This window comes from Olea europaea, chromosome 13 (genome assembly GCF_002742605.1).
Source record: "Olea europaea var. sylvestris chromosome 13, O_europaea_v1, whole genome shotgun sequence".
NCBI classification, from domain to species: Eukaryota; Viridiplantae; Streptophyta; class Magnoliopsida; order Lamiales; family Oleaceae; genus Olea; species Olea europaea.
This window is the reverse complement of record NC_036249.1, coordinates 8,651,677-8,676,462: the sequence shown is the minus strand read 5'-3', so window position 1 is coordinate 8,676,462 and position 24,786 is coordinate 8,651,677. Positions and strand designations below refer to the sequence as shown.

Below are 24,786 nucleotides of genomic sequence, written 5' to 3'. Positions count from 1 at the left end.
GAGGACAATTTGTTAGCATTGTATCTATATGTGGTCTTATTAATGAGGCATATACTCTTGATGAGTATTTGGACATAACGAATTATAAAATCTCAGAAGAGATTCAGGTACCTAAAAATAATGAAATTTGAGATATCTCAATAAGTTATGTCATTATATAAAAAGAATCTTGGGTTGCAAATTGAATACTTTCGAGAAGGATTATTTTTTCATCAATCTATATATACGGAAAAAATTTTAAAACATTTTTATATGGATAATACACATCCATTGGCATCACCCATGGTTATTCGATTACTTGATGTGAAAAATAATTCATTTCGTCCACTTGAAGATGAAAAAATGTTTTTAATCTAGAAGTACCATATGTAAGTGCAATTAAAGTATTAACTTATCTTACAAACTGCATTCGCGTCCTCATAGATTTTTCTATAAATCTCTTTGTAAAGTATAGCTCTACACAAACTCAAAGATATTGGGATGGTATTAAACATATTTTTTGTTATCTAAATGGTACTATTCATTTGAGATTATTATATTCTCAAAAGTCAGAATCCGCTTTAATGGGACATATAGATGCGGGTTATCTCTCTGACCTAGATAAAGTTAAATTACAAACACGATACATGTTTACACGTGAAAGAACAATTATGTCATGGAGATCTATAAAACAATCCTTGATAGTAACATCTTCAAATCATTCTGAAATTATTGCAATTCATGAAATAAGCCAAAAATGTGTATAGTTGAGGAACATAACCCATCATATCCAAGCATGATGCGCTTTAATTTAAACAAAAGATAGTCCAACAATATTGTATAAAAGACAATGTAGCTTATATTGCACAACTCGAAGAAGGTTATATCAAAGGTGATAGAACAAAACATATTTCTTCGAAATTCTTTAATACACATGAATTTCAAAATAATGAGGATATCGATGTCCAAGAAATTCGCTCAATTAACAATGTGACCGATTTATTCATAAAAGCATAATCGACATCTACATTCAAGAAATTAGTTCATAAAATTGGAATACGTCGACTCAAAGATTTTCAATGATTAACAAAAGGAAAAGTAGCTGTATATTTTTTTTACCCTTCGCTCAGGTTTTATCTTGTTGGGTTTTCTTATCAAGGTTTTAATGAGACAACATTTATTTTTGATACTCCAAAATAACTATATTCTTTTTCCTTCATTTGATTTTTTTGTCCCATTAGTTTTTATCAAACAAGATTTTAACGAAGCAGATATTTTGTAATATATCATTCAAGGGGAAATGTATTAAATGATAAGTTTATTAGTAAATGACAATTGTACCTTTACAGGCCCTATAAGTTATTATCGTTGTATTAATAAAACACACAAATTTATGTACATCTATTCTCTCATCTACTTTTCTCTCTTTTCATAACAAAAATAGTGATTTTATGAATTTGCTTATATGGAAATTATTTTAGTCAAGATGAATCAAATAATTTAAGACATAAAAGATTTGGTTGATAATTGATGATAAATATCAAATTGTTAGTAGAGTTTGATAAAAATTGATAAAATATGTGGTTGAAAAGTTGTGAATTCTACAATATGTATGATTAAAATTAATTATTGATTTTGACTTTTTAGCTAAACAAAATAGGGGCAAAATATTTGTATGATAATAAAATTGAGAACAATATAAATTCTATTAGAAACCTATATTATGCAGAACTATAAATAGTAAAATGTAAATATTATAGTATTTTCAATGACGAATAACTTTAAAACTTTAATATTATATCGAGAAAAAAATTTATACTTCTGAATTTTTAAATATATTTCTAAGTAGCGATCCATCGATCTGATGAGTGATCCAATGATTCAATCACTAATTCACTAACCCAATGCTTTGATTGGGTCAATGTTCGATGGGGTCTCATAACTATAATTATTCTTCTTGTTTGTAACGTGACTTGTGGCTCGAATAATGCTTCTTCTTTTCTTTTCTTTTTAAAATTAAGTGCTATTATATTAACTCAAATAAGCTTGAAAAATAGGTGATAAAAATAGAAGAATATAACCATTCCAAGACCTAATAAGAAGATCGATCACTAAAAGCAAATGAAGCGAGTTTGTGAATCGCTTTATTCCCCTCAAGGTATATTTAGCAATAAGGACCACAATGCACCTCACTCGATGAGGTAACAACGTGCGATAAAACAAATGCGTTTGGAGCTAAATAAAATTCTATAGATAAACTCTAAACAAGGCATAAACAATTACTCTCCACTTCAAGTTGCATCAATTCAGCCTCTTTAGCAAATCTAACTTATTCAAATATATGGACATTACATAAATTGTCTTAAAATCAATCATTATCTTGACCATAAAATGTTAAAGAGATAAGTAATGATTTGAGAAAGGAAGTTGGCATATTTGAAGCAACAATATGTGAGAGTGGACTAACAAATCGAGTACACTCATAAAACTTTGCACTTTCAGAAGTTATTTTTAGTTCAAGAAGTATCTTATAATGTCTATGGGTCAACAAAATATTACCCTTGCAAGGGCGGGGTAGTCTTTTGTGGGTAGCGATAATTGTATTTTTACACACTTATTAGGCACTTTAACAAGTTAATTATTGCTGAAATTGAGTGAATTCCTATTTATAATTGTGTAATTATGGTAATTGTAGCCAAAAGTTTAAATTTGAGGAGAAAAGAGCTAAAGGAAGGAATAGAGGGCCAAAAGTGCACAAAAACATGACTTGGGGACCAAAGTGTACAAGTGTTGAAAGTTTAGGGACCGTGGTTGCAATTTTAGAGGACTTGATTGAAAGCAAGTCAAAGTTTGAGGACTAAAATGGACAAGATGAAAGTCGAGGGACTAGACACGCTATTACTTGTAGGACTAGCTGCAAAAAAAGAGGAAATGGGAAGTGGCGCCGTGATGCCATGCGACGCCATAGTGTAGGCTCAACTATAGCGCCACGACTATTGCACAGGGCCTGTTTGGCTCTGTGTGTCTGATTTTTTTAATTTTTTTCCCCCCTTTTTGGGGACCATTTTTGTAATTAAGTAACACAAATTTTGGCTCTTTTTAGGCAAAATTGATCCCTTAGTTCACAATTTTCGTCTTAAGAAAAATCCTAGATTTTGAGAGAAAGTAAAGAAAGGGGAAGAATGAGGTAATTCAAAGCAAGATTTGGGATTTCAAAGGAAGATTAAAGATTTCAACCCTATTTTTCTTCAAGAATACATTCAAGGAAAGGGTTTCTTATATTAGTTTGTATCTTCTCACTACTTCCCTCATTTTGTAATGGATTTCATTTCATTTTCCATGTTCTCTCTATTTTGTAATGTGCTAAGTGTTTAAGGTTGAGATTTATAATTTACCTTGACATAAGTTTCATTAATATCAATATATTTACCATTAATGCTAAGGTGCCTTTGTTTTTGTACATTTTTTATTGTGTTTATATTTCCATCATTTGTTTGGCTAATAGATGATTGGGTTATGTGGTTTGTGCAATTGTTGAGAGATGGTTGTGCTTTTTAGATCAAAATAATTAATGCCTTATGTTGTTTTAAGAGATAGAGATATACTCTTAACCTTGGATGACTATTTGAGTTATTTTCACTACGATTTAATGCGGTTAATTGCGTTTTTATCAACATAGAGATATAGTGGGAAAAGTGAATCAATTAGAGTTATTTTCACTTTAGAGAAGTAACTAACTAAAATTGGAAACTCGGATCTAACATTGTAACTTTGTAATTTACATTTTCGGTTTATTGAGTTATTAATGAAATGATGGTCAAGTGATATTGTAAATCTCAACCCATCTAAAATCTAGAATCGTTTCACTTTCAAAATTGTTAATCTAATTAAAGCCTAGAATTATTTTCTTTTCATTTTTAATTTCAAAGATTTTAATTGTGTGTGTCTTCATCGTTGATTTGAATAAACTCGTGTAATTGGAGTAAATACTGTTCAAGGGATCGACTCGTATAAAAAAAAGTTCACTCTATTACTTGAACGCGATCTGTGCACTTGCGATTTGCACTTTTAGCGAATATGCAGAGTTATTGGTTGAATTTCTAGTTTGTTCTTTTTGGTGCGTGCATTGTTGGTTGCTTATATCTTGTAATCTTATTCTGTATTGTATGCATAATATTGAGTTGATTGTTGTATTTTGAGACAACAAACTTATAACATGAAATAGAAAAAATAGCACAAGCTCTTGCTTGCAAATAAATAAAAGACTCATAAACCTCTCGACTCCATGATAATTTCTTCCCACAACTAGTACCTAGGGTCAACTAACATATCTAACCGACAAAGGTGCAACAAGGCAAGAAATAAAGCAATTTATTGATAGACATAGATGAGAAAGGAAAGTGAAGGGAACACGGGAGCTTAGAGAAGACCGCGCTTTTATTAAAAGAAATACAACGAAGTCGATAAGGCAAATTCTATTGTATTGAAGTTGTCCCACCAATATATTTTGACTTTTGGCACCTCACCATTTTATATGAAGACGTGGTGTGCTGATGTGTAAAAAATGTATTAGTGAAATAGAAATTTTGGAATGACAAATCTGGACTTTGATGGATTCAACAAACAAATGCCACAAATCGTCCCTAAAAAAATGTTCCATTGAGCAAATGGAGGACGAATGTTTGTCCACCCTTCCTAGTGTAGAGCGAGGAGAAAATGAGCATAGGAGGCCTAGGAAGCAACCGCGTTAGAAGATTGGCGAGCTTGAGGAAAAAAATATCTAAAAAATAAGAAAAAAACCTTAACAATGTTACAATGACAAATATGAAGGGATAAAATCCTTAAGTTTTTCGATAAAAGTTGATTAAATATGTGACTGAAAAGTTGTGGATCCCCTAAAACATGTAATTAAAATTAATTATTAATTTTGACTTTGATTAAAATTAAAATTTTAATTTCTACCAAAAAGGGGCCTAATATTGCAAAATCTGGCAAAAGCTAGAGAGATTTCTTCCAAGTGTTATTCATGATGGTGAGGATGGCAGGGATGTGGTGGATGATGATATTCGGGTTGGGTGTTTGGGGAAATTAAAGATTTTTCTACTTTGTTTTTCTGAATTACTTAATGTGTAATTAGCACAAAACATTCATATGTTTCAACTTAATTGTGCAAAATGTCTACACCTTGCAGTTTTTGACATTTTCATCTCTATTTACACCTTTCATTACGAAAACCATCCTCAAGTCTACTTGCCAATTCTTCCGTTCATTGAACACTTGTACTCAGATTTCTTTTAAAATCTAAAGGGTAAAATCATTTAACTCAATAACAACAACGAAATGAAAGAAGGGGGTAAAGGGTCCATTATGGAGAGAATTTCAGAGGGGATGCTTGAATTGGTGTAAAAGAGGAGTCCCAAAAGATGCAAAGAGAAATGAGAGAATATAAATAAGTATTTCAAGAAGGCTAGAGATATTAACAAGAAAGAAGAGGTATATCGATTCAAGAGCATGGCCTTATTTTTAGCAGTTGAGCAGTTTATACAGCCAAGGAACACTTGTTGGCCCCAAATAATGTGCCGGCAAACCAGTAGAATGGGGGAAAACCACTAGTGGCCTATTGTCGTCTTTCAATTTTGAAGTTTCTATTTTTGGTTTGTATGAGGTGAAATAATCTCTTGGGCCTTTGAATTTTTGTTTGTGAAGTTACGTTCTGAAAACTGAGAAGTTGTTTCATCTGCCATTTGTAGAAAATTTGATTTTTTTAAGATCTTTCATTTCTTCAAACTGAATCAAGAGATAGAATCGCAATGAAACGTGTTTAGTTATTGAGTCTCCCTTGTGTTAGACCATCTTACCCTTCACATTTGAAAAGAAAAACTAAGTATAGGTGTTCAATTAACTGAGGAGTTGACAGCAAATAGACGAAATGATAATTTTTGCAATGAAATGTGTAAATAGGGGTGAAAATGTCAAAAAAATGTAAGGTAGAGATATTTTGCACAATTATATTGAAATGTAGAAACGTTACTAATTAACTTTTTTTTTTAAAACTATTTTGACTAGAATTATGATATTACTTATTTGTACTTTTGAAAAATTAGGCACGTACAATTTACATGCTAAATAAATGAATTTTTGGACGGGATTCCGTTAAAAGCCTCGTGTTGCATATTTTTGCAAATCTTTGGGATGATAATGCTGAAAAGAAAAGATTCGGGATCCTGCTGCACTATTTGAAAAGGTTTGTGACCCACTGCAATTATTACCGAAAAGAAAGCAATTTTTGGATTTGCCTTAAATTTTTTATCATGCTACTTGTACATTAATTTTTAAATCATTCTTTCCATGAATAAAGCTTCTTGTACATTCTAATTTGCACATTCTTGTGTAGATTGTTTGGCAATTCAAAACGTTTTAGGTGGGAAAGTGTGTGGTATTTTCAAGCTATCCAATCATGTTGCGACACGTGGCACAATGTCAAAGTTGATGTCAAATAAAATATACAAGTAGCATGATTGTCTTTACATTGTACCACATGTCTTGAAACAGTTTTCAAACACAACACATATTCCTGTTAATTTCAATTTGAAAATCAATGGGATGTATGTAAGGAAAACGATGTACAAATGGCTTTATCCTAATTATTTTTTCCTTTTTTTTTAACAAAAATGATGTGTGTCGAATGTACAAGTTGGGCCACGGACAGTTGCTAAAGTTGGTTAGGGCTGTATTTATTTAATTTTTGTTTTCATTTGTATATAACTTAGTCCAAGTCATGGAGTCGTGGTGTATAGAGCAGTTATTAATTTCTTTTTGTTGTCAGCTCTTAGTGGAGCATTAGGAATTCGTGTGTGAACGTGTCTGAGCTTGTAGGCTCACTTTCAGTTTCTTGCATTTCCATTCTGTATTTATTTGGCAGTTAAATGAAAATGTCATAGGTATTGACACCAAAAATTTTCTCTTTTACATTTGGAGGTCAGGCTCCCACGAAGAAGCCATTCAAGGCGTGAGAAAGGTGATTTAGCTAATCTGGCACATAGCGATTGGTATCAGAGTGGTTGGTTCTGACGGCAGACGACACCCGCGGAATAACTCAACTTTTGGAGGCAGTTGCTGGCCTTCGAGAAATCCAAGGAGAAATGGACAGGAAGCAAGCACAGCAACAAGAAGACATGGAGAGGATGATGCCACAACTTGCAGGTATGAATGCTCGACTAGAGACCATCTTGTGCAACCAGAGATAAGAAGGAGATCCCAGAGATGTAGGAGTTCAACAAATTGAAATGCAAGGGCTAAGGATCACAGTACCTCAAGTAGAGTTCTCAAGGTTTGCCGGTGATAATCCAATGGTTTGGATTTAAAAGGCCAACCATTTTTTCACAATGCACAACACTCTACTTCAACACCTAATCATGCTAGCCTCTTACTCTATGGAAGGGCCAGCCATGATATGGTTCCAGGAGGTTGAAGGAGCAGGGCAACTTACTAGCTGGGAAAACCTTTATAGATCACTGATGTTGAGGTTTGACCTTCTACTTTTGATGATCCAGCAGCATAATTTAAAATGTTACAACAGCCACAAGTGTGGAGGATTACAAGGCATAGTTCGAGTTTTCGTCTAATCGCCTCCCCAACCTCAATGAGGAATACAAACTCAGCTGTTTTTTAGCAAGCCTTAAGGAGGAGTTGGAGATTCCAGTACGTTTGTCTAGCCCCACTACTGTGACTCAAGCTTTTGGCATGGCCAAACTACAAGAAAGATATTCAACCATAACCAAAAAAACCACCAAATATATCCCACCAAACTATTTTTCGGCCAATACCCAAAATGCTCGACCAAACACTAATTCAAACAGACAACTCGTATCCTACCAGCCATCCCAAAACTAGCCTAGAAACCTGATAAACACTACTCGTATCACCAATGAAAGAATGAGGGAAAGGAGGGAAAAAAGGTTGTGCTACTATTGCGACGAGAAGTGGAATGTTGGCCACAAATGTAAGAAGCCTACGATTTTCCTTTTGGAAGGGTTAATTTTGGCGCTGATCCTATTTTGGAAGGTGAAGGAGGAGTTGGACCAGATCTAGAAGACATAAGAGCAGAATTTGAAGATTTGACTCTAGAGCCTACAACAGAGAAGGTAAAGGTCTCTCTGAATGCAATGACTGGCTCTCCATCTCCACATACCTTGAAAAGGTGAAGAAACAGTCACTGGTGGTACTGATTGATAGTGGGAGCACCCACTGTTTTATCGATGGGCAGGAGCAACGAGACTGAAGCTGCCAGTCCATGGAATGGGTGACTGTCAGCAACCATAGCCAATGGCGAGCAGATTCCTTGCCAAGGTTTATGTGAGGTGGTAACTTTGGAGGTACAAGGCCATTCCTTTAACTTACCTACCTATTTACTGTCCTTGGGGGGTTGTGATATGGTTTTAGGAGTAGATTGGCTCCAAAAACTAGGGCCTATTCTTTGGGATTTTTGTAGCTTGAGAATGTGCTTCCAATGGGAAGGAAGAGAGGTGATTTTGAAAGGGCTATCTCCAGCTGAGTGGTCAGTAGAGGAAGGAGTAGATTTCTGGCGTCATTCTAAAAGGCAACATAAAGGATTGGTGCTACAACTTTTAGAAGGAGAATCCGAGCCTCCCACCCAAACCCAAACACTTGCCACTCCCCGTCCACAAATATTGAGCCTTCTAAAAGAATTTTCAGATATCTTCCAATAACCCACTAGCCTACCACCACAAAGAAGTCATGACCACAAAATTCCCTTAGTAGACGGGGCAAAACCAGTTTCTGTTGCTCCATACAGATATCCCTATTTCCAAAAATCTGAAATTCTCTTCTCCGGTGTTATTGGTAAGGAAAGCGGATGGGAGTTGGAGGATGTGTGTGGATTACCAGGCTCTCAACAAGGAAACTATCAAGGATAAGTTTCCTATTCCGGTTATTGAGGAGCTACTTGATGAGTTGAATAGGGTAATTATTTTCTCTAAGATAGATCTTAGATCTGGCTACCACCAAATTAGGGTAAGGAGCGAGGATATACCCAAAATTGCCTTTCGAACTCATGAAGGGCATTATAAGTTCTTGGTAATGCCCTTTGGTCATACCAACACCCCCATCTACTTTCCAAAGCCTCATGAATACCCTATTCAAGCCCTACCTTAGGAAATTCATCCTAGTTTTCTTTGATGATATCCTAATCTATAGCAAAAATCCATCTGACCATCTAAAACACCCCCGGGCTGCCTTGAACATTTTGAGGGAAAACAAACTATTTGCTAAGGAATCGAAGTGTCAGTTTGGAAGGGCTGAAGTTGATTATTTAGGATATGTAATATCGCAATAAGGGGTGAAGGCCGACCATTCAAAGATAGCCACTATGAATAGTTGGCCCATTCCTACATCTTTGAAGCCATTAAGAGGGTTCCTAGGCTTGACGGGGTATTATAGAAGGTTTGTTAAGGGATATAGAAGTATTGCCGCTCCTTTGACAGCCCTCTTGAAGAAGAATGTATTTAAATGGAGTGAAGAAACTACTGGAGCCTTTGAAGCACTTAAGAAGGCTATGACAAACCCACCTGTATTAGCCTTACCAGATTTTACTATACCTTTTACAGTGGAATGTGATGCTTCAGATGTTGGTGTAGGGGCTATCCTAGGATAGGAAAGAAGGCCAATAGCTTATTACAGCCAAGCCCTCAAAGGTAAGAGCCTCAACCTCTCAACCTATGAGAAGGAACTCTTAGCCTTAGTGATGGCGGTGAAGAAATGGCGACCCTACCTAGTGGGGCATCAGTTCAAGGTACTGACTAACCAGAGAAGCCTCAAGTTTCTACTGGAGCAGAAAATTGGGACTCCTTCTCATCACAAATGGGTCTTAAAATTGCTTGGTTATGATCTGGTGGTGGAGTATAGGCCTGGGAAGAACAACAAGGCTGCTGATGCACTTTCTCGAGTGCACAGTGGGGAAGATACTAAGGGGGAAAGGCTTGACTATGTGTGCTATTTCATACTCGATAGTAGACTGGGTTACAAGTATTAAAAACTGCTATACTACTGACTCGGTGTTAAGTGAATTGGTCCAAAAATCCAGTCAAGAAGAGCTTCCCATAGACAAGTATAACATGCAAGGGGGCATTCTCACTTACAAAGGGAAAATCCATTTGGGCCTTCAAAAAGAATTAAAATTGCAAGTTTTAAAGCAGATGCATGATAGCCCTCAAGGTAGATACTCAGGTTTTCTTAAAACTTTGAGTAAGGTCAAGCGTAAGTTCTATTGGACAGGTTTCAAGGGAGCAGTAAAAGAATATATCAAACAATGTGATATCTGTCAACGCAATAAGTCAAAAAAAATACATCAACCAGGGCTGATACAACCATTACCAATTCCAGTAAGCAATTGGACAGAAATAAGCATGGATTTTATCGAAGGGCTTCCCACCTCACAAAGTTCCAACACAATTCTGGTGGTGGTCGACAGGTTGTTGTTGATTTTATCCCGTAAGTGGACGGATCGTAATAAGTAGTAAAGTGAACCTTTTGAGTCCGAATTATCATTCCCACGAGGACTATTTTCTAGCATTTAATTCAATTTTTTCTTTAAATGCTATTTGATGGAAACAGATTAAAAGTTGTATAATTTGAGTTTTAATCTAAATTCTAGAAAATAAATAAATGCTCACACAATTTTTTTTTATTTTTTTGTAAAATCAAATAATTAAAGGATGTTAGGGTAGAATAATTTCACCCATTGATCACCTTTACATCTCAAATTAAGACTCAATTCTAATGTAGTGTTCGGTCAAATTCTTCTATTGTATTCAATTTACCTCTCTCGAGTTCTCATTGAGCCTATTCAACTAATTAAATTTCATATCTCTATACAAATTTAACTTAGTTAAATGATTTCTTTGTCTTAGAAATTCAATTATGACCGCAATAAATGACATAGGTATCTCTATTCGTTATACCAATGTAATGAATTTTACTATATAGTCTAAATCCTAAACTCATATCTCTATTCATAAAGGATTTACAAAATTCATCAAATTATTGATCAGATAATTTAATGCAATCAATCCATAGCAAAAATCAACACATGGAAAAATTAAAAACCAAGAATCTTAATAAGAAAATATAAAGGATCTCAAAACGGGTTACATTATTCACCATAATAATAGATTTAGCTACGCATAATAAAAGAATGGCAATAACAAATTGTCTTAGAATACATCACCGGATTTTGAATAAGAGTATGTAGAAGAAAAAGTGAATCTTGCACCAAGAGTTCTTCCTTCTTCTAATTTATGCTTCACACGATGAATTTGGCATTGTCTTCTTCCTTTGAATCTCTTCCTCTTTCTCTCAAGAAGTGTTTTTGCCTCTAGAATGTGTGAAACCCTTAAAGTGTGAGAACTTTCGTATTTATAGGTCCCTTGCCGTGTTGGAAGAATAGGGTTTTCATATGGACTCAAAAAGGGCTAAAATTGTGCCCTAACGCATCTGGAATGCGGCGTCGCAGCACCGCATCAAAAAATAGGTGGAGGCGCCGCCGCCACTCTGAATCTCCAGGCGCCACAGCGCTTTCAGCGCCACTTTTCAATCAGACAGCACGCATCTATTTCAGTATTTTTAGCATAAATTTCTCTCTCGATATTAAATTGAGGCGAATCAAAATGCGTTGGAAAGCTAACTCAAAAGCTACAACTTTTCTTCAGACATCATTCTCTGATTCGATTATGTCAAAAACGGGTCTTAATGTGAGTCTGAAATTTCGGAGCATAGTTTTTCGGTTGGAAATTGATTTGTGATCATATTTTGCCTAAATTTGATCCCTTTGACATCTTTCTTCATCCAATTGACTCTTAACGCTCTCGAATCTTCATCTTGAGGTTCGACATAATTTTTAGATATTTGCACCTTAGTCCCCGAACTTTGGATTTCATACAATTTACCTCTTTTCTCCAATTTTGCCTATTTGCTTCTTTCCATCAAATCCTTTTCCTTCATAAAATTTTACCTATTAAACATAAAATACAAACATTTAGACTATAATTTGTCAAAAGAACAATCAAATATCGCTATTTAGGGTACCGAATAAGTGTATAAAATACACTTATCATAGGTTATCCAAATTTGCACATTTTTTAGCACTATCACATCCATACACAGCCCAATCAGTTGCTAGATTATTCATGCAACAGATTTTTAGGCTGTATGGCATGCCTATTTCAATTGTTAGCGACATGGATCCCATTTTTACAAGCAACTTCTGAAAGGAATTATTTGCGGCACAAGGAACTGAATTCAAAATTAGCACAGCTTATCATCCAGAGACAGATAGGCAGACGAAAGTCACCAACAAAAGTTTAGAACACTACCTGAGGAGCTTCGTGGGGGATCGGCCAAAGACGTGGGCTAAGTGGCTACCTCTAGCAGAATTGTGGTACAATACCTCCAGCCACTCGGCAACCAAACTCAGCCCTAATGAAGCTGTCTATGGCCAACCCCCTCCCAAACTAATCTCTTTTATTCCGAGGACCACCAGAGTCCCAGCAGTGGATGAAGCCCTCAAAAGCCGAGATGAGATTTCAAACATTTTGCAACAAAATCTCAAGGAGTCTCAAGGTCGCATGAAGAAATTTGAAAACCATAAGAAAACGGAGAGGGAATTTGAAGTTGGAAACCAAGTTTACCTCAAGTTTCGACCTTATCACCAGATGACGACGACTCTCCGATGGCACCAAAAACTAGCAGTGAAGTTTTATGGGCCATACCGAGTTGCTTGCCGAGTGGGTAATGTGGCGTACCTGCTTGATTTGCCTCCAAGTAGTGGATTCACCCAGTGTTCCACATTTCCCTTCTCACGAAACGAGTGGGGAACTTATTACCATAAGCACCTTATTACCCCCAATTATAGTTGAGGGCACGATTCAAGCAGAACCCAAAAGAATCGTAGACCGTAGGTTGAAAAGGAAGGGAAGGTGCGCTGGAGGTATTGGTCAAATGGGAAGGGATGTCAATTGAGAATGCTAGCTAGGAGGACCTCGACGACCTAAAATCTCACTTCCCTAACCTTGAGGGCAAGGTTTTCTAGGGGGGGGCAATTGCTGTGTGTCGAATGTACAAGTTGGGCCAGGGACAGTTGCTAAAGTTGGTTAGGGCTGTATTTATTTAATTTCTATTTTCATTTGTATATAACTTAGTCCAAGTCATGAAGTCGTGGTGTATAGAGTAGTTATTTAATTTCTTTTTGTCGTCAGCTCTTAGTGGAGCATTAGGAGTTCGTGTGTGAATGTGTCTGAGCTTGTAGGCTCACGGATAAGGTTTTTTTGGGGGGGGGGGGGAGGCAATTGCCTTGTGTCGAATGTACAAGTTGGGCCAGGGACAGTTGCTAAAGTTGGTTAGGGCTGTATTTATTTAATTTCTATTTTCATTTGTATATAACTTAGTCCAAGTCATGAAGTCGTGGTGTATAGAGTAGTTATTTAATTTCTTTTTGTCGTCAGCTCTTAGTGGAGCATTAGGAGTTCGTGTGTGAATGTGTCTGAGCTTGTAGGCTCACTTTCAGTTCCTTGCATTTCTATTCTGTATTTATTTGGCAGTGAAATGAAAATGTCTATAGGTATTGACACCAAAAATTCTGTCTTTTACTCCCTCGAAGACAAGGCGTGAGAGGTGATTTAGCTAATCTGGCCCATAGCAAAAAACAAAAACGAAAAACCGCTTCAAACCCGGCCTGATTCTTCCCTTCTTTCCCGATAATCTTCCGTTGGCCGCCACCAAAAGGACCACCGCCAATGCAGCGGCTACACCAACCACCATTGCACGTTGTTTCATTCCATAACCAATAAAGAACTTCATATGTGTACAATTAAATTCACCCACCTCTACAAACGCTTCTTTTATTCTTCTTCAACCGTTAACATAGCGTCCAACTATCTTCACAATCACATCAATTCTTTCCTCTCCAACCGTGTCTTAGATTTCAACACCCTTCTCCAAATCCACGCATATACCATAACAACTGGTAACACAAACAACATCTTCATAGCGTCAAAGCTGATAGCGCACTATGCTTCACTCAACCAGCCCCATTCTTCCGCCAAAATCTTTGATTCCCTCAGTTTCAAAGACCCTTTTCTTTGGAACTCAGTAATTAAAGCCCATTTTTCCAATGGAAGGTATGCAGAGGCGCTTGATTTTTTCTCCGAGATGTGGTTTTGTGACAAGTTGCCTAATCAATTTACTATCCCCATCGTTGTTTCAGCCTGTGCTGAAGTTGGGTTATTGTGTTTTGGAATGAGTATTCATGGATTGATTACAAAATTAAATATTTTTTGTGGAAATTCAGCTGTTGGGTCTTCATTTGTGTATATGTATTCTAAATGTGGGTCTATGGAGGATGCGGCTGGTGTGTTTGATGAGATTACGATGAAAGATGTGGTTGCTTGGACCGCGCTTGTCATTGGATATGTGCAGAATGGTGAGAGTGAGAAGGCTATGGAATGCCTTTCTGAGATGCATAGGATTGGTGGCAATAGCGAGAGGCCGAATTTTCGGACATTGGAAGGTGGCTTCCAAGCCTGTGGGAATTTGGGTGCATTGGTAGAAGGCAGATGCTTGCACGGGTTGGCAGTAAAGTCTGGGATTGTGTCGTCACATATTGTTCAATCTTCGATTTTGTCAATGTATTCGAAGTGTGAGACAGTTAAGGATGCCCACCTTTTGTTTGAGGAAATTGTCGTTAAGGATCTATATTCATGGACAGCTATTATTGATGTTTATGCAAAATTGGGGTATGTTTATGAGTGCTTTAATATGTTTTTTAAGATGAAAGCTGATGGGATACATCCGGATGGGGTGGTAATCAGTTGTTTGCTTTTAAGTTTTCCTAGTTCCAAGAAGTTGTATGAAGGGAAGGCGTTTCATGGTTTTATCTTGAGGAGATATTATGAAGTCGATAAGATTGTTTATAATGCATTGTTGTCTATGTATTGTAATTTTGGAGTCTTGGCTCCAGCTGAAAAGCTTTTTAATGGAGGATGTGATCAGGATGAGAACTCTTGGAACACGATGATTGTTGCCTATGGCAAGGCAGGATTAGAGATGAAGAGCATAAACTTGTTTCGAGAAATGCAGCATCTAGGTATCAAAGTTGATTTGAACAGCCTAATATCAGTTATTTCTTCCTGTTCTAAACTGGAAACAAACAAATTCGGTCGATCTCTTCATTGCCACATTATTAAACATTCAGTATGCGAGATTGTTTCGGTTGTCAATGCACTTATAATTATGTATGGTAAGTGTGGGAATTTGACCATAGCAAGGAGGTTATTTTATCGGACGAACAAAGATATTGCCACATGGAATAGTTTGATTTCATCTTATGTTCATAATGGACACTCTTCTGAGGCTTTAGCTCTATTTAACAAAATGGTTTCTGAAGGCATCAAGCCTAACAATACAACACTATTAATTTTGCTCTCTGCTTGTGGCCAAATCGCATCGGTTAAAAAAGGAAAAGAAATTCATGATTATATTAGGGAAGAAGGATTTGAGTATAATATTGCTGTTGCTACTGCATTGATTGATATGTATGCAAAATGTGGGCAACTCAAAATTGCAAGAGAAATCTTTGACTCAATGAATGAGAAGGATGTTATTTCTTGGAACGTGATGATTTCCAGTTACGGAATGCATGGAGATGGAAAATCTGCAATGGAGATTTTCCAACAGATGGAACAATCTAATACTAGGCCTAATGACCTTACCTTTCTCGCGGCCCTCTCTGCTTGCGCACATGCTGGATTTGTTGAAGAAGGCAAGTCTCTCTTTCGTAAAATAAAAGAATATTCTGTGAGACCCACACTGAAGCACTATACTTGTATGGTAGATCTTCTTGGTCGGTCAGGTCGTTTGGCCGAGGCTGAAGCTTTTGCTTTGTCAATGCCTATTTCTCCTGATGGGGGCATATGGGGTGCTTTATTAACTGCTTGCAAAATGCACAATAATACTGAGATGGGTATAAGGACTGCCAAGAATGCTATTGAGGCTGACCCAGATAACGATGGATATTACATAACAATATCGGACCTGTATAGTTCTGTGGGGATGTGGGCAGAGGTAGAAAAAGTGAGACAAATCATGAAGAAAAGGGGGGTGAGAAAGAGAGCTGGTTGGAGTACAATATAACAAGGATACATCTCAACTGTTCTACTGTTGGAACACAACTTCTGGATTCTGGAACCTGATAGACATATGCACTAATGCCTTCCGATGGCTTTCAGGTAATAATTTGAAACTTGGATCAAGTCCTTATTTTAAAGCCTACTTTGTATAGTTTGTATCAGGCTTTTAGGCAGGCTATTATATTCTACTGGACGAAAAAGGGTTTCTTTTAAGACATTCTCAGTTAACACTTGAGCTTTTCCACAAACTACAAATATCTGATGTTGCAGTGCCTTTATATGTGGGAATTTTCTAACTGATGCAAGTTTCAAAATTTGGGTTAAACTCTATAATGCTCGGACTCGGGTACGGGTACGTATCTAAGTGTAGGATATTTTATTTTCTTAAATGTATGATACGGGGATATGGCTAAAAAGAGTCCAAATTTAGGACACGGGTACGTGGGTATATCTTTCAAACTTCAATTTTTGTACAAATGCAAGACGTCATTTTGAATAAACCAAAATCAATTATTGACTAAGGAAATAGATATTGAGGAAGGAGTTAAGACGAATAAAATATAATTTTACAATTTAGTTTTCAATTATGGACATTACTAAATGTTATATAAAATAGCAAATAATGGACATAATTGCAATTTGGACTTAGTAGAGAACTAAGAAACACTATATGGAATCTATTTTCATTTTATACAAACAAAACTCTAAACTACCGATACAGAGAATGAAGGAAGGAAAAAAATAAGAAAGAGAAGGGAAAACTTAATGCCGCTACCTTTCTCCACCCTTTCGATGGAGACGCTAGGTGCGTAGAGAGCGGAAATGGGAAAGATAAGGAGAAGAAAAAAAGGAAGAAGAAGCGAAAGCAATGAAGTGTCCGATTGAAAATTGGAAGATCCGACACATATCTCATACCCATACCCATGTCGTGTTGTGTCCGACATGGGTACTCCGACTATTTTGAAGAGTCCGAGCATCAGAGGTTAAACTGAAGTCGGGAGAATTCTGTTGTAAAATTTCAGTGTAACCATACAAACTTTATTTGGATACTTGATATTGGCACAAAAGTTCTTTATATAGATTATGAGGGACAGTAAGACATATAGAAAATTTTGGAAAGAACAGGTATAATTGAAAAGGAGAGAAATCCCACTCGAATATCAAAAGACCAATGAATATAATTTACATAGAGGGAATTGGCTTTATATAGGAAAAATACATGGGATGTAAGAAGAGAAAAGTTTCACCCAAGATTATGTGTCTGATCTGTGACATGGTTATAGATTATACTATTATACACACTAAAGGCCAGTTCTGTGGGCGAATACTGCTGATGCTACAACTTAAGGCCAAAAATAGTCTTTTGTGGTTCCATCATCTTGCATGAGGTTTTGAATCTTCTCCCACCTCTTTACTAGCAAAACAATCCCAAATGCAGCATAAGTTCATGATACTTGTAGATTACTTGTCGTGGATAAATATGTTGATTCCTGGATATATGGATGTCAATAGAGCTTGATTGTTTCTAGAATCATTTAAATTTGTAGCCTTCTAAGTTTATTATCTTACATTCAGAGGTAAGATCCTACATTCACAGTTAAGCTTGATCATCCATGTACACTGATGGCACACACAGAAACTTGGTATAATCCATGTACTGTCATATTAATGAGTTGATGATCTAGCGTTTCATACATGAAAAGATATTTTCAATGAGAAGGACGGGACTACTTTGCTTTTTGCTTTTCTTCAGGACATTTTGCACGAGCAGAAGTACCCGATTTTGCTATTTGAGAATTGGGTCACCGCGGCAGAGCTGCAATCGAAATAGTGATTCTTTGGCCAGGTTTTCTTCGTGCCTTCAGATCCATTCATTGGAGAATGAATCATCGCTGCAGGATTAGTTCGTAAGTTTTGGAATAAGTTCTTTCAAAATTGATGACTTGTTTGGTTCATAATCTAGCACTTCATACTTGTGACACTGTATATCTTTTAGAGTTTCTCTTCTATTTCTGGCATGTTTGGTTCATTTTAATCCCTTAAGCAATAAATAACATGCATTCAACCTTTAGGTGTTACACAGGTGTTCCTTTTGGGCATACTTCATGTCTTGGATGTTTCTGTATGTGAAACTCTAACTGATATTAAAGATAAATGCTATATTATTTTTCTTTTTCGAATACTTCATAGTTTCTGCTGTGTTACCAAAAGTTACAGCTTGGCATCCAAAATGTACAACTTTTAACATAGTGATAACAGTATATATATTATCAGCAGACTATTTTCTCTTCCAGTTTGCAAGATTCAACCTTGTTCTGGCACCAGAACCCGCTAGTAAACCACACATCCAGTGGCGGATCTAGGAGGTGGCGAGCTGGATCCGCCGGAAGCAATTTTTTTGGGCTGACAATAGATTAAGGTTTTAGTTTATATTACTGATAATTCTTTCTTCTTTCAAACTTCTCTTCTGGCTGAAATGGTTAGAGCTTACATTTAAATTTTGCAAGTGTCGGCTTCGAATCCCTTCACAGCCAATTTATTGTGCAAATTTTTTAGTTTTACAATTTCTACCAAAATTAATGCAATAGAAAAGAGTTGGATGAAATTTGAACCATGAACCCCTATTCTGATCATTGAAAGCCTCACCACTCTAGCATCCATTGCTTTTGACACTTGATTCAACAAAATAATATATATTACATTTATTGGGTTTAATAAAATTATAAAGATTCAAAATCATGCTCTTCCTTTAAATTATATGAAACTAGACAATAATGTCATTTGGTGAATATACGGTTTATTCTTATAACAGAATTATATATGTTCAATATGAACAAAATAATTGTTATATTTAAATTTTAGGCCTTGTTTTATTTTCGTTTTCTTTTTTCAAAATGCATTTCTATTTATCTTATTTTTAACCATGCATTCTTCAATAAAGTTACGCTCAAATTCAAATCTTTTTTCCTTATTTTTAACCTCACGTTCTCCATGAAATCACTATTTAGAAATGCATTTTTTGTTTAAAAAAAAAAAAGATATCAAACGGGCTCTTAATACTTTATTGTAGCTGACGGTCGACAATCAACGGCCACTCGTGCTGACTCAAAATCCTAGATTCGTCACTGCACACATCCCATCTTGCTTCTCTATTCTCATCCATAGCATTGGTGCCATTGCAATTTTGCAAGAGAATGAATATACTTCACAATTCACATATATCGTCCAAGTCCAACATCAATGCATCAGGCTTACCATTCTATTATGAGTCATACACCAGCAGGCCAAGTGAGTACTGAGGCTTTCTGTGCTTAACATGTGATGACGAACATGGAAGCTCACAGGGAAAAAGAATTGAGAAGGTGGGCCTGAACTACAATGACTTCGCTGCATACAGTTTCACTGTGCAGTGGAGAAAGTGGTGATAGAGTATGCTGAGTGTGTTGGATAAGGATCTCGACAATGTTTAAATCGAAGAGTTTCAAGGAAGCTATAGTTATCTTGTCAGCTCAAGCCCTGGAAAGTTGTGGGAGCTGATATGAGACTTTTGTTTCATAAACCAGGTGAGAATATGGCATCATTTTCTTGTAGATTTTATTGATTCATATGCTTAAATTTTCGTTGATGTTTTATTTATACTGATTAATGAATTTGGTGCTGTTTTTGGAACAAGAGGGATGAATGGATTGATACAAAAGATGTTTTAGAAGTACTGACTAGTGCAATCCAATTTGGAATTCAATTCTCAATTGTTTTAATGTCCATTTCTAGATAGCAACTACGGAAATTTTTACGACCCTATTGGTTATTAATTTGTTATGTTATTTAACGGAAGAGTATTTCTAGATTGATGCTGCAGACGAAAAAATAAAAAAGAACACTGACAAGTCCTTGAATAATTAATTATATATTAATCAATTCTTCTTATTATTTTTATATATATGCCAAAAATTGTAATAGAAGAAACATTTTTCGAAAAACAATTGGAGTGGTTTGAATGTTGGCACATTGAACAGTGTAAAGGCATTGGGTGTGACGGCATTTTGATATAAAGAGAAAGATTATGGTTTGAGCATTCGAAAATTTCACCTTTTAGACTTTTGGAGTGTTTGAACTTGACATTATGATCGGTCAATTCCCGAAAGAAAAAACCAGCATAGATGATGAAAGAAAAAAAACCTAGTTGAAGAGGGCAAGACTCAAAAATGGTATGTCTTTGTAGTCTTTCTAATGTTAATGCTAATCTCACTCTATGAAAAGATAATTCTAAAGTCGCTATGCTATGGCCTATGTTGCATAATATTCTAAATCTACGACTCTTTGGATATTACTTCAAAATAAGAAAATTTGGGGATTTAATAAAGTAATGATTATTTAGAACTAGTAGATGGAGTTCATCAAATTATTTGGAATTTCACTTTACGTATACTCTAGTGTACAACCCCTCATGTGAGGGGCCTGCCAATTACAACCTCGTTATATGAGAGAAGGTCCACAATTCGACCATGCGTGGAGCTGTATTTGGACCCTTTTCATATGAGAAAGTTTTAGAATTTCATGTGAGGGGGCCTATACTTGGGCCTCCCATGTGAGAGGGTTGTACTCGGGCCCTCTCACGTCATTATGTGATGTGACTGTATACTAAAGTTCACAAATGGAATTACTCAATTGTTTGGGTGTGGCGCTAATTTTTAAAAATTCAAGATTGTATGTTATCAAACAATAAGTAATATAATGATAATTAAAGGATAAGTTCCTAATTATCATACTTTTGTCAAAAACTTAGATTTACCCTCTTGTGTGTGTGTGTGTGTGTGTGTGTGTGTGTTTTTTTTTTTTAAACTACCTCTTTTCATTAAAATCAATATTTACATTTACCCACTTTTGTAATTTTTAAAAATATTACCTCATTTCAGTTTAAAATCAATATTTTATGTATTTTTTTTAATATTAAAAGCCCTTTTTTTAAATGAATTTTGGGGCCATGTTACTTGTTGAGTAATGTTAAAATATTTTATTTATTAAAAGCCCAATTTTTTTATATGAATTTTGGCGGCGACGGGACAAGTCATCGGAGGTGGTGGGAGGTCGAAGACGGCTGCAGGGATCCATGGTGTAAATGTTTGAAGTATCAAATAGTGAGATTTTCTCCTTTGAGTTCATATATTTTGTGATTGAAATGATAAATTAGTATGAAATAAAAAAGAGGTATTTTTTTATATATAAAAGAAAGAAAAGCTCCTCAACTCTTATTAATAACAAGACAAGAATGAATTGATCGCAAAATCCAATAATTAACACCGTTCAAATTGGGGTGGATATATTTTGTGAAATACTATGGCATTATAAAATTCTATACATGACACTAAGAATATAATAAAATTATGGTCAAAGTAATAATTTGATGGATTTTGATCAAGTGGGATGAACCACTCGCCAACTCAACTCGTGTTCGAGATGAACGACGGTTGTGAGCCGACCATTAATTTGGCTTCACTAGTCGCCTCGTCCTATTTAACACTTTTAGATGATTTACGTACAAAAACTAAAATAATAGTTTAAAAGTAAATTAGAATCATTAGATAATCATTAATAAATGATTACTCTATTGAGATATAAATTATAAAAAAATTACAAAATTTATACTTTAATAATCAAGATTTAAATTGCAATAAATTATCTATAATTCTATGTGTTTGACAGTTTTAGGAGAAGTTGATACAGCATTTTGGACTCTTCGATTGTAAATTAAATTTACATAGAAAAATTAAGTTACAATGTATAATATGGAATTTAAGGGGAGATGCACCAACATTAAATTATAAACTATAATTCTAAATATTGTAGCAAAAATAATACTAATTGAAAGAAAAACCATAAATTGTAAAATATAGTGAGTGCATCATCGTCAAAAAGTGTTCCTCCCATGTAGGGACTTTCATGTATGAAAAATTATATTCACAGCTCACTTTTTATTATGTGCACCACATTTTAATTGTAATAAATGTCCCTATTTTTTGCTCATTTTCAACTATGTTTTAACTTTTATTCTTTATATTTTGATCATTAGCCTACAATTAATTAACATATCTTGTCGCTAATGACTATTTTTATCTAAATACTTTGCTATCGTGTATTAAAATGAAGGACAAATATTTAGTCAATTTTTTGTATTTTTTTACTTATTCAAAATTACGAGAGGCAAATAACTCTTTTACACACTCCTAATGAATTTGTTGGACAAAAACGATCAAATAGAAAAAAGACGTGCAAATTAATAGAAGGTTTAATATAAGAATGTGACTAAAATGTTAAAGACGTAATATTTAAAAAATGAACAAAGGTCTAGAAAACTCTTTGCAACTAGTTGTTTAGTTAATAAAAATTGTACTGTGAATATAATTACCCTCCATGTGAGGTAGTCTCAACTTTGCTGGAAGTCGCAGTGTGAGGTTTGATTCTTGATATATGAAATTGGACTTTTTGTGAACACTAGTGTATAGGTAAGCTCTTGTTCCCTGACTTGATGTGACACATTCTTCGATTTACCTCTCTCACGGTTCTCCAGGAGTGGGGCGGTGGGGGCCCTCAAAATTGGGATTCAACCTTTTTTTTTTGATAAATGTATAAATATAGATTTTGCTAAAATGGCATTTCACAATCCATGAACTAACTAGTCACCTTACAAGTTACAACAAACTTGTTATTTTTTATTTATTTATTTCTAATTAGGTGAGAATGTTGTCTTTAGAATACATTTTATTTGCGGTAACTATGCTGGCATCTAGTGCAATAAGGTGAATTTACTTTAGTTTCATTCAATCATAAGTACAGTAAATTTGTCTTCAATTAAGATAACTTTATCCAAATATATTAATAAAAATCAATGACGTGTTAATCAATAAATGATTATTAATATTTTTTTATTTTTTTCTCTCTCGAGAGTACAATATTGTTAATAGGGGGTGTTTGAGTCACATTATTTTGGTAATAATGAATTTTTAAATAATGTATTGATGGAAAATGTGTGGTTAAAAAATAAGAATTTTTTTTATTTGCATGTAATATTATTTTTGAAGAATATGTGGTTGAAATGATGTCAAATTACTGTCTAAGAATGCATTTTTTTGAAATAATGTGGCTCAAACAGGCTATAAGTAATAAAATGGTGAGTATAGTATCGCCAATGAGGATTAAGTATTGATTATACTTTAATTAAAACTAAATCCAATAATACGTATTTTCAGCAATTTCAAAACAGGCACTCAAAACACAAAATCCAAAATAAATTCAAAACTCAAAACTAAAAAACTGAAATACAAAGAGAATAACCCCAAAATTATGCAATTCAATATTAATATAGAGCAAATATTGATGTAGAAATTAATCAAGTAAATAGTTATAAGTCCCAATTTCACTAATTAACTCTATTTATGTTCAATTCATATTTTGTATAAATTATTGTATATCAATCATTAAATCTAATATAAAAGTGTTGATGTCAACTCTTGAGTAATAATCAACTTCCTAATTATCAAACTTTCCCTTTATCGGTTAATAGTTTCATAAAAATGAAGCATAAGAACATATGACAACAACATGAAAAAGTAGAAATTTCTCAATATAACAACAAATTCATTAAAAATAAGAACGATTTTTCCACCACGCAATCTCCTAATTTAACATAATAAGAATATCATGCTGTTTAAATCTCATTAACACATGAAAAAAACAATCGATCATACAAATCCAACACAATTTATACAAAAGAAAACCTAAATTATGAAATTAAAATAAGAATAAAAATTAATTAGCTACATCGTTCATCACAATGGGCAGTCTAGTCAAGAAACACAATGATAAAATCAAAATAAGAATAATTCGACACGTGATAAAATTAAGAACATGGAGATATGATGAATTTCTTCAATCTTCAATTCTAAAAGTCCAGACATCTTCATGCTTGAATTCCCATTAATTGCTTGACTTCTCTCTATGATTTAGTTTAAAAGATGGATTTTTATGTGCTTCATTTGATCTCTAAGATATATATTTTTTCTACTCTTCAAATCCGCATAGGAAGCCCAAACCTTTTGCTTTCCCTTAACTTTTAATTTAGACAATTTCAGCCCTTTGAGTTTTGATCATGTCCAGACTTTCAAAATGATGAATTTTGCTCCTAAAACGTTTGAAATCATCCAATTACACTTCTAAAGCTTTGAATCAAGCCCTTAACTTTCGATATCTCTTCAATTCAATCATTAAAGCTCAAATTTGGCTCTAAATCTCTTCATTTTTGCTCCATTCACCTCAAAGTTGGGGTTCTTATATAGAAACACAACACAATATACACACTAATATAAGTAGGAATTTGTCTAAATAATCAAATATTGGGTATATTTAAGAGCCTAAATAAGAATGTAAAATACTCATCAGTTATCAAATGTAATCGTTGGTTACTGATGTGAAATAATTATAACTTCATTTAAAGAAATGGTGGATAATTTATTGATGTTGTATCATTGATTCATTGGTTGGAGTGACGAAATTAGATGGAGTTACTTGATCGAAATCAAATTAAAGTATGGTTACTCGAGGACAGTTGATT

At 34.7% G+C, this 24,786-nt stretch overlaps 1 protein-coding gene across 5 annotated transcripts; it reads left to right on the top strand.

Moving 5' to 3' along the window:
* Nucleotides 1-13,513: 13,513 nt before the first annotated feature.
* Nucleotides 13,514-19,927, top strand: LOC111407505 (pentatricopeptide repeat-containing protein At4g39952, mitochondrial). 5 transcript variants are annotated; one of them, XM_023037020.1, is made up of 3 exons: nucleotides 13,514-18,085; nucleotides 18,473-18,597; nucleotides 19,249-19,927. In XM_023037020.1, the coding sequence occupies exon 1, from the start codon at nucleotides 13,852-13,854 to the stop codon at nucleotides 16,180-16,182; it is 2,331 nt and encodes a 776-aa protein (XP_022892788.1). In that variant the 5' UTR covers nucleotides 13,514-13,851; the 3' UTR covers nucleotides 16,183-18,085; nucleotides 18,473-18,597; nucleotides 19,249-19,927. The 5 variants fall into 5 exon arrangements, with proteins under 5 accessions (XP_022892788.1, XP_022892787.1, XP_022892789.1 ...); XM_023037019.1 differs by lacking the exon at nucleotides 18,473-18,597; XM_023037021.1 differs by lacking the exon at nucleotides 19,249-19,927 and having other exon boundaries at nucleotides 18,456-18,992.
* Nucleotides 19,928-24,786: the final 4,859 nt, after the last annotated feature.

What these genes read in the sequence shown, in the direction of transcription:
- LOC111407505 (XM_023037019.1), top strand. Translation starts at nt 13,852, where the DNA reads ATGTGTACAATTAAATTCACCCACCTCTACAAACGCTTCTTTTATTCT.